The following is a 9875-nucleotide window of genomic DNA, read 5'->3' on the forward strand; positions in this document are numbered from 1 at the left end:
ACTATTTCTACTGCTGCCTCTACTACTTTTGCTACTACCACTACTACTGGTATGAGCTGTTTAGATTATTCAGCACCTGTTTTATGCCAGGCAAAAAAGGCACAATACTACACCTCTTCATATATTAACTTGTGTGAAGAATGCATAAACCCAATGAGGTAGGTACTCTTATTGATCTCATCTTAGATGTAGAAACTGAGGCGAGGGAAATGAGAGGCTTTCAGGTCAGAAGCTCTACAGTAAGAATCCTGGCTCCACCATTTACTGGCCTGTGGCTTTAGACATGTTACCTAAGCTTTAGTTTTCCAAGGTTTTAAAATGGCTTTTAAAAAATAGGAGATGGGAAGCAGACTTGGCCCAGTGCTTAGGGTCCGTCTACCACATGGGAGGTCCATGGTTCAAACCCCGGGCCTCCTTAACGCGTGTGAAGCTGGCCCATGCGCAGTGTTGATGCGCGCAAGGAATGCCGTGCCACGCAGGGGTGTCCCCGCGTGGGGGAGCCCCACGCGCAAGGAGTGCGCCCTGTAGGGAGAGCTGCCCAGCACAAAAGAGTTCAGTCTGCCCAGGAATGGCCCTGCACACACGGAGAGCTTACACAACAAGACGATGTAACAGAAAGAAACACAGATTCCTGTGCTGCTGACAACAACAGAAGCAGATAAAGAAGAACATGCAGCAAATGGACACAGAGAACAGACAACTGGGGAGCGGGGGAAGGGAAGAGAAATTTAAAAAAAAAACAGGAGAGAATAACAACTCATATGAGCTTGAGTCCAGATACTCCATGTCTGGCTAACACTGAGACTTTGATCAGGTTCCCAGCTCCTGGCTCTCTGACACCTTAACACTGAAATGAAGAGGCTTTTACTAGATGTTTCTAAACCTCTACCAACTTGAACATCTTAAATTTCTCTGACTCTCCAATTGGTGTTGCCTAAATTTTCTATTCTCCTTTTCTAGTCTACCTCTTCTCCACTCATGTTTTCAAATAACATGATATTGGTTTTGTCTCCATATGTAAGGGACACTCAGCATTTCACTTAAGCCATATTGTTAAATAAACGAAAGTAGTCATAGAAGAAAGCTTTTAAATTAAACCTAGTGTTTTGAGATTTAAAAATATATATATAGTTAAAATTAGTTTTGTGACTTTTTAATTCTGGGCTACATTTAGTTTTCCTTTCATTTTACCTTTTGACATGTTCAATCTCTTTGCTTTTAGTTCCTTTGGGAAGCCCCATCTCTGATAAAAAGCAATGATTGGGGGTCAGAACTTGGTACTCTAGTCCTGCTTGGGTCTGAGTCACACTTCCTTGGGGAAAAGCTACTAAACCATTCAGTGGAGCAGCTTGTTCATCTGTAAAAAATTAAAATAAGATAAAAGGAATAATTATGGGCTGCTCCCTCAAAAGGCAAATGTGGGTGTTAAATCCTAATAGAAACTTCCGCACTTCCTTAGGAAGAAAGTCTGAACTGCTGTCCACTTTTTAAATGTGCACTTTGATAAAATACTTCTTTTTGACCTTGAATAAAAGGGGAAAATGGCAAATAAAAATGAGTTTATATGGCTAAGAGTCTTCAAAAAAGAGTCAGGAGGTCATCAGAGGGGTTGCACTTACGCATGCCTCATCAGAACCCCAGAGACAACCAAAGTAGATAGAACTTAGGTATTGGTTCTCTTGAGGGCTATGGAGACCCATAGGTTCTATGGTCATGACAGATGACTTTGGAGTTCAGTGCCATGTCAGTGGGCCCTACTTTGGAATTTGTGTTCCTGAGTGTGATGGAGTTGGATTCAGATGTGATCTTTCTATACATGCCTCTTCTGTCACTTTTATTGAACCTGTGGTTGGCACTGGGGTTGGTGTATACTCAGAAGACTTGAATTTATGGGCTGTCCATGTGCCAGCTGGACCCTGAGCCTCAGCAGAGTTGCAACTCCTACTCTCTGGTTTGTTCGACTTACCAAGGTCAACTAACAGGGAGGTGAAGACGGACAACCACCATGCCAGGGAACCAAGAGTACCTGCAACTGCAAGCAGGAGAACTGCATCCATCACCATGTGGAATCTTAGCCCCCTCTCGATATAGAGGTGGAGTGGATGTCACCATCCCAGGCCCACAGGATGAAGGAATAAAATATGGATTAGAGTGGACTTACTGATATTCCAGTATGGAACTATTGTGACTAGTTATAGAAGAAGTTGTAGCATTGATGTGGAGAAAGTGGCCACAGTAGTTGCTGAGACCAGGGAAAGGGAAGAAGAGATGTGATGTGGGGGCATTTTTGGGACTTGGAGTTGTCCTAAATGATATTGCAGGGACAGATGCTGGACATTATATATCCTGCCATGACCCACTGAATGTACCTGGGGAGAGTGTAAACTACAATGTAAACTATTATCCATGTGGTGCAGCAGTGCTCCAAAATGTATTCACCAAATGCAATGACTGTGCCACAATGATGAAAGAGGTAGTTGATGTGGGAGGGGTGGGTGAAGGAGGGGTGGGGTTATATGGGAACCTCTTTCGTTTTTCAATGTAAAAGTTTGTGTGATCTATTAACTTTTTAAAAAGATAATTAAAATAAAAGACTTCTGGGGAAAAAATTCTTAGGATTCAAGTTCATGAGCTCCTTCTTAGTCCATTTCTCTCAACAATGTCATCATTCCAGGAAGAGGGGCTGCTTGTTGATGCCAAAGGCAGATTGTAGGTTGGGAGTAGATGAAAGACCTTTACAAGAGAGAGGGACTCAGGAATAGGGTACATGCTTTTAGTAGTGTAGGATTTTCAGAAAGAGAGGACATGACTGAGTTGAAAGCTAAGCAGTCATTCTAGTTGTGTCCCCAAAGGGCCTAGTTTGAGGGGATGCTATAAATTCAGTTTCAAGGCCTGCCACCTGGGCACACACATTCATTTGGGAACTGAGCCCACAAAAGAGTTTTTCAGGGAATCTTTCTCAGGGAATTACTCCTCCTGTCCTATGAAATGGCTTCCACTCTTCTCAAGAACATCCAATTCTGTGGACTTAGTCATCATAGCTTAAGCCAAGAAACAGCAGTTTCCATTCAAGAGGATCTGAGCAGAGCATCTAAGATGAAATAGTGGCTGTCCTGGAAGGAGCAGGTGCTACAGCTTGATTCCATGCCACTTTTTCATTAGAGGTCTGCTCAAGAGGGAGAATAGTCAGATTACAAGGTCAAGGGTACACAACTAGTGTACAGCAACAAGCCAAGGGGAATTAGTTCAAAAGAAATATAATAACTACTGAACCGAGTAGAGCAGAGAAACATTTCACAAGGAACACATATGTACCCAATCTAAATTCATAGTCTATCTGAGTATAATGGACCCTGCAATTTACAAACTTAAAGGATGTTCAGGCTTCATTTCTTAAAACCAAAATACGAGATATTAGAATTCTCATTTTTAAGTGGAGAAACTGAGGTAGGTGAAGTGAAAAGTCTAAATTGTAGAGCAAATAATTTCTGTGCAAAAGTAGGACATGATATAGATCTTGACATTTCTATATTAATTGTTTCATTAAGGCAAAAAATGTATGTGCATGGCTAGACTTGTCAGAAAATAAAATGCCCTCACCATTTGACATGAATTTTTCTGTATGACCTTGAAAACAAATACCCAGACATAGTGAGAAGTAAACAAGCCTCTCTTCTTTTCCAGATTTAAAACCTCAGCTTTGAGACACATTTGAATGCTCACTAAATTGTCAATTCTGCTCTTTTCCTAGCAAAGTTTGGCACTGATGAAACCTTAAAGGGCCTTCAAGTCACGTATGAATCATAGCATATAGTAGGAAATGCTATTTAATGAGATTATTTCCAACATAAGGGGTTTCACAGAAGACCTTAGAGCCATATGAATTAATTCAGATATCGATGGAAGACTTTTAACCTCCCTGCAGGCTTATTAGCTCTGACTCCCTCTTACCTTGATATCCCTCTAATGATGCTTTTAAAAAATTTATACATCTATGAATGTACTTAGCCACGAAGTCTTTGTCATTTAGTTTTGATATTATGGATATCCATGCTTTAGTTGTATGCATCATATAGATTGGAAATAAACCACAAAAGATTATGATGTGCCAGATAGATAAAGCCATTGGACCCATAGCACCTGGGGGACAAAGCCCACAATCATATCAGAGGAGTTGCCCACTTTGACTCAGGTGATCTTGTTACAGTTTTAGGGATAATAATGAGTAAAATGATTTCCTCTAAAATGCAACTGGCATTCGATTGCCCTTTAATATTTTTCTTAAAATGAACTTTGAATGCAAATGCTCTTTTATTTGCATATATTATTGATCAAACTCGTCAAATACCTTAGTTAAAATACTGTGTGTTTCATTATCCAGGAATGCATACATTGACATTTCATGTCATTGAGAAGAAATGTTACAGTAAAAAAAAACATATTTGAGAGGAGAACTGATTATTAAACTCTCTCTTGATCCCTCAGTTGCTATTTTTATCAAGCTGCTTTTACAGATGCATCAGCCAGTCTGAAGGAAACCATATGCCAGTGATCCATGAAAAGTATGAATTCTGCACCCTTTTTACAGCGGCAAACGAGCATGACCATAAAGCCTTTTGCAGACAGGGATTGTGGTTAATTACTGAAGAAGTAAAGGCCACTTAATCAAAATGTCTTTTTTAGAGATATTTGTTGTTTTTTTTCCCTAAAAGTGCCTCCTTGGAGGTCTCTGTGGAAGTTATCCAAGCTTGAAACCAATTCAGTCCATAACATTCCCCAACTGGATATAGAACCAAACACAACCCCAAAGTCAGGTCAGACACCCTGGGAAACTCAGTCTCTGGTGTATGTATCCTGTCCCAAGTGTATACATTATGAGGTTCAGTCCAGGGCAACAGTGAAGAAGTAGTCAAGTGATTTGGAGTCTTCTCCTATACCTCAAAAGGGGAATAGAGCAAATATTATTCCCTCAAAAGAAGGGGAAAAATACAACCCATCTCCCAAGCCCCTCAGGACTGCAGTGAAAATTAAAGATGTGTACCAAATCCCTGGATGCTGTAAAACCTTATACAAATATCCATGACAGTAATGATCAAAAACTTACATATCAATGAACTCAAGTAAGCAATTATTTCAGCTGGCTCATATTTTACTCTATACTGATAATATTCCCCTTAGCTGTTTTTCTAAATGACTATAGGCTAATAATAAACCTGTGTTGCATATTTTCCATGTGCTGGCCTTGTGCTAAGTGTTTTATCACTTTAAATTCACACGACTCATATGATGAGCTTAGCCATTTTCCTAAATGTCTCTTTTGTTCTAATGATTAACATTACATGTTAACCATATACTAGGCACCATGTTGAATTCTTTCACATACATTATCATTTTAAATTCTCACAAACTACCACATGATATAGGTGCTATAATCATTCCCATTTAATGGATGATGAAATGACGCTCAGATAAATTAATCACTTTCCCCAAGGATTACACAACTTTTGAGAGGTAGAGCCACTATTAGGATTTCAGTAGATCTGATTTCAAAGCCCTTGCTTTAAGCTGGTGTGCTCTGGCCATACATCTTCCTTCTGCAGTATTTCAAGTTTCTTTAGACTGTAAGTTCTTCTATTAGAGTGCAGGATCCTTGAGGGCAGGGGCATTACTTGTTTATATGGTTTGTGCATCTTGTAGCCCAGCACCACTGATGCCTGGTTAAGTAAATAATCCCATTCTTAAATACTTGATCTGAGCGGGTTATTAAAGAAGACCAATATAGGAGTGGTGTTAATGTCTACCAGTTTCCTCTTTATTAAAATTGCAAGAGGTATATAATCCTATAACCATTACTTCCTATTTGTAACTTTGACAACTTTTAAAATAAGGTATGAGTTCCAAAGCTATATCAGTTTCCAATGAGCTCCATTACAAATGATGATCCATAACTTGCTAGATGAGACATCTACTATCACAGGGTATATTATGTCTCTTGGGTGCCTGGGGCAGAAAGTTCAGAGATTAATTATCTTTTATAATATTCCTGAATAATTTTACCTATTTTCAAAGGCACCTAACTTAGCTTGTTGAGTTTTAGGTGAGATAGTCCATATAAATTATTTACTAGTGCCTAGAATGTTAACATGGGATATTATTAACTCTATATTGGTCCATTACAATTACAGTAATTGGGTATTACAGTAATTGGTTTCCCAAACCGCTGACAATAATTTGCTTGTACAACATACATATTTTGAATCAAAGAAAGAGATATTCACCTATCCCCATGGTCTCCATGAGTTCATATATTTTAGCAATCAGGTTCTACAGGAAACAAAACATCCCTCAATTTCTCATTAAAATCATTATATTAAGATATACTTTCCAGCCAGTTATACTAATGTGGAATACTTTTTTCCATTGCATCTTGAATGAAAAATATTATCTAATGTTTATGAATGTTAACAAATGATTCTATCAGTGATTAATTTTCACCAGATAATGCCATTTAGAGTAGAGGTTATTGTCAGCAATTTCAAACTGGTCTATGAATTAACTGTTCAAATGTAACTAGTGCTTTTTGTCTGTTTGTTTATTTCTTCTTACTTTTTAAATCCTTATTTGTCTATGTGAAACTGAGTATTATGAAATGGGATGTCTACCTCTCATCTCATTGTGTGTAGCTCCAGAGAGAACTGGACCAACAAGTTATAAGAGGTACATGATTTTTCCAAAGATTTTTCTTGGAATAAAATAGATATGTGTAATCCTTCAAAGGTTTCATTGACCTCTGCATCAAAAAAGTCTGAAATGAACATCTGTTACTAGGAAAGTAAGAGAGGCCTTTAAATCATGAATAACAATACTGATAAAAGTAACATGCTGAATATTTATCTGTGGGCTATCTTGATGGCCTTTACTAAGCAAGAGTTTCTGGCAGCTCTCATGCAATACCACATGTATTCTGCAATCAGCCTCAATGAGACTCCACATTGTTCTAATTTTTCTGGGTTAATTACTGCCTAAAGGAGTTAGCTAGTCCATATGTCCCTGAGCTTAGGAGCAAGTGTTATTGGACATAAATGTTTATGAAATTTTAATTGTGACACAGAACCTTGGTAAGCTATTAAATAATTGAAGCAATGTCATTGTTAATAAGAGAGTGGGTTTTAATCATAACCATAATGAATATTCTGGACTTAATGTGAGTTCATTCATAAACCTGATTAGTATGTCCAGTGCTTCAGAAATAAGACCTGCCAGCAGGTGGCATTCTGAGGCAAAAATTCACTCAGTGCCACTAGACAGGGTCAATCATTATTGCCTCTTTCAAATCTACCCTGAATCCACTAAGCCTTTAAACTACAATTAATGGCAGTAGCATCCTGCTTGTGTCTACTCAATCATATATAATTGAATTACAACTTCAAACTTAAAAGGGATATTCTGTACTCTAGAGTTGCAGAGCTTGTGTTAGAACCCCGCCTGCATTGCATGGCTTTTATTAATAGCATATTCATTATTTTGAAATGGATGCCTGAAAGAGACATACAGGTCAGACATTACTTTCAATAAAGAAAAGAAAAGAAAAATAACAATTCCTTTCTTCCACCTGCAGTTGTTTAATGGTGGTTATTTATTTAGAATATAGCCCTCTTCCTCCTTCCATCACCCATATTTATATGGAGATCGATACAGCCACAAAAACTCCAAATTAAAAAGCTGTCAGTAGTGAAGTAGAAGAGACGACACACTCTATTCAAGAAATAAAACTACACTTCAGCACAAAAGGACTAAGCGATCAAGACGAGTTGTTTATTTATAAATGGTTTTGCAAACTTAGACTTTCAATGAAAAGTAAAAAAAAATTTCATAAGAGTCTGATAAACAAGATTTCAGATCCAAATTTACATAAAAAATTCAAGCCATGTATGTACAAGAAGGATAGGGGGAATAAATAAAAGTTTAATTCATATTTCAGAAAGCAATCTCCACAAGAAAAATCAGTATGAAAGAATCACCATAGCTTACTTACATTGAGGGTAAAAGACGCAGGTTTGTCCCTCTAGATAACCGGAATCTGGTGTTGAGCCGCGGGAATCTTGCTCTCCATGGGTGGTAGCCAAGGAGGTGCCGCTCTCCGTGGTGCTGAAGTAAAGAGCTGGACGAGTGAGTGGAGTTGTGAGGCTGTGAAAGCGCGCTCCGCGGTTCTTTGTGCGAAAATGGTAAAGACTCGCCTTCCGCGGCAGACGTGCGTTATCGTCCCCTTTCCTAAACTGGGGGAAATTTCCCAGGGAACATGACGAAGAAGAATCCGTGTGTGAGGCTGGCATGCGGCGTGGTGATGGGTTGGTATAGTCCCCACCCCTTCTCCCAGACAGTAGCTCTGAAAAGGCGGTAGCAACTCTGCATTCCCACCATATCCTCTCAGGATTTCTACGTATTACCCCTCCCCCTTACTCCCGCCCTGGAACAGTGAATATCACACACGCACAAATACACACACACACGCACACACACACACACCTCAGTTATATAATGCAGCAGGTTTCTGGCCCTTGAGGCAGAATATTCATTGTTTAAATAAATGAAAAATGAGGCATGAACTGATTTCCTACCTCTTACTTTTGTCTGTGTAATTACAGAGGAGAGGGGAGGGGGTCAGGAAAAAAACCTGAAAGGTGTCTAAAGAGTGACAGAAGCAGGTTCCTTTAATAAACCTTAAGGCCACATCCCACTTTGTCTCCTGTGAGTGATGCATCTTCTAACTTTACCCTCTGGTTTCATGATCTTTTTTGTTGTCTAGGATAAGAAAGAGATCAATGGTGTAGATCTAGTCTAAGATTAGTAACAGGACTTTAAAAAGATTAGCTTTCATTTGTAACTTTTCATTTTGTAAAGGAAATTCCCAATACAAAAATCCTTTTCCCCATAGACACCACCCTCACCAATTGCTGTTACCAAATGGTCTGTGATTCTCAGACACTCAAGTATTTTGATGGCCTCATCTTAGAAAAGCCTCTTTAACTGAAATATTGCCTGTGTAAGAAAACTCAGGGTTGCTCCAAGGATCTATTTGGATCACTGAACAATAAATAGGAATATTTAATTTTTGAAAGCAACTCATGGATTAATAACTGACACTCTTTACAGACTACTTCTGTGTGCAAATGACTAATAATGTATATACAAATCATATTGCATTGGTTCATTAGTATACTACCAGCTTTTTCTCTGGTGACAACACAGTGTGTGTGGGAAAGACCCTGGGATTTTGATTTACTTATTAACTGCGTGACCTTGGACATAATATGTAAACCTCATTGAGTTTCAGTCTCCTCACATGTAAAATGGGGGTTAATGTGAGTAACAATGCCTTCTTTCAGTGGTCGTGGTAATAATTTTAAGAGGTGCATAATAAGGTTGAGTTATTCTTCCTAACCTCCTTGTTCGAGAAAAGTTAAGATAGTTCTTTAGTTGAAAGTCTCCAAAAAATGACTGACGTCAAATTATTTTTATTCTTATAAGCCTATACCCAAGCTTTCCAATATTAATGATTTGCTTTATTGGATAAAATACTTTAAAAAAAAGAAATTTTCTTAAAAATAAGACTTTTTCTCAAAAATTACAGTCTTGAAGGACAATTGTATTTTTCATTAGTACTAGAGACAGATGTTTAACTCATTTGAATAAAATCCTAATGAATTAGGGCTCTTTAATATTGCACCAAAATGCCGAATAAAATATAATATAATATATGAAACCAACAGAAGTGTTTTACACAACCGTGAAGTTAGATTAGCTCTGACACTGATATCCTTTTGATTGCAATCCTCATCTATCATGATTAGTGAAGTGGTATAGAATAAGATATT

General features: G+C 38.2%; 1 protein-coding gene across 1 annotated transcript in view; it reads right to left on the reverse strand.

Moving 5' to 3' along the window:
• Positions 1-8444, reverse strand: part of TRPC7 (transient receptor potential cation channel subfamily C member 7) — a 158265-nt gene extending 149821 nt beyond the window's left edge. The window contains exon 1 of the mRNA XM_004467395.3: positions 8036-8444. Coding sequence (XP_004467452.1) covers positions 8036-8037 — 2 coding nt within the window. The 5' untranslated portion in view covers positions 8038-8444. The remainder of the gene's footprint in view (positions 1-8035) is intronic.
• Positions 8445-9875: the final 1431 nt, after the last annotated feature.

Source organism: Dasypus novemcinctus, chromosome 2 (assembly GCF_030445035.2).
Source record: "Dasypus novemcinctus isolate mDasNov1 chromosome 2, mDasNov1.1.hap2, whole genome shotgun sequence".
Taxonomy (NCBI): Eukaryota; Metazoa; Chordata; class Mammalia; order Cingulata; family Dasypodidae; genus Dasypus; species Dasypus novemcinctus.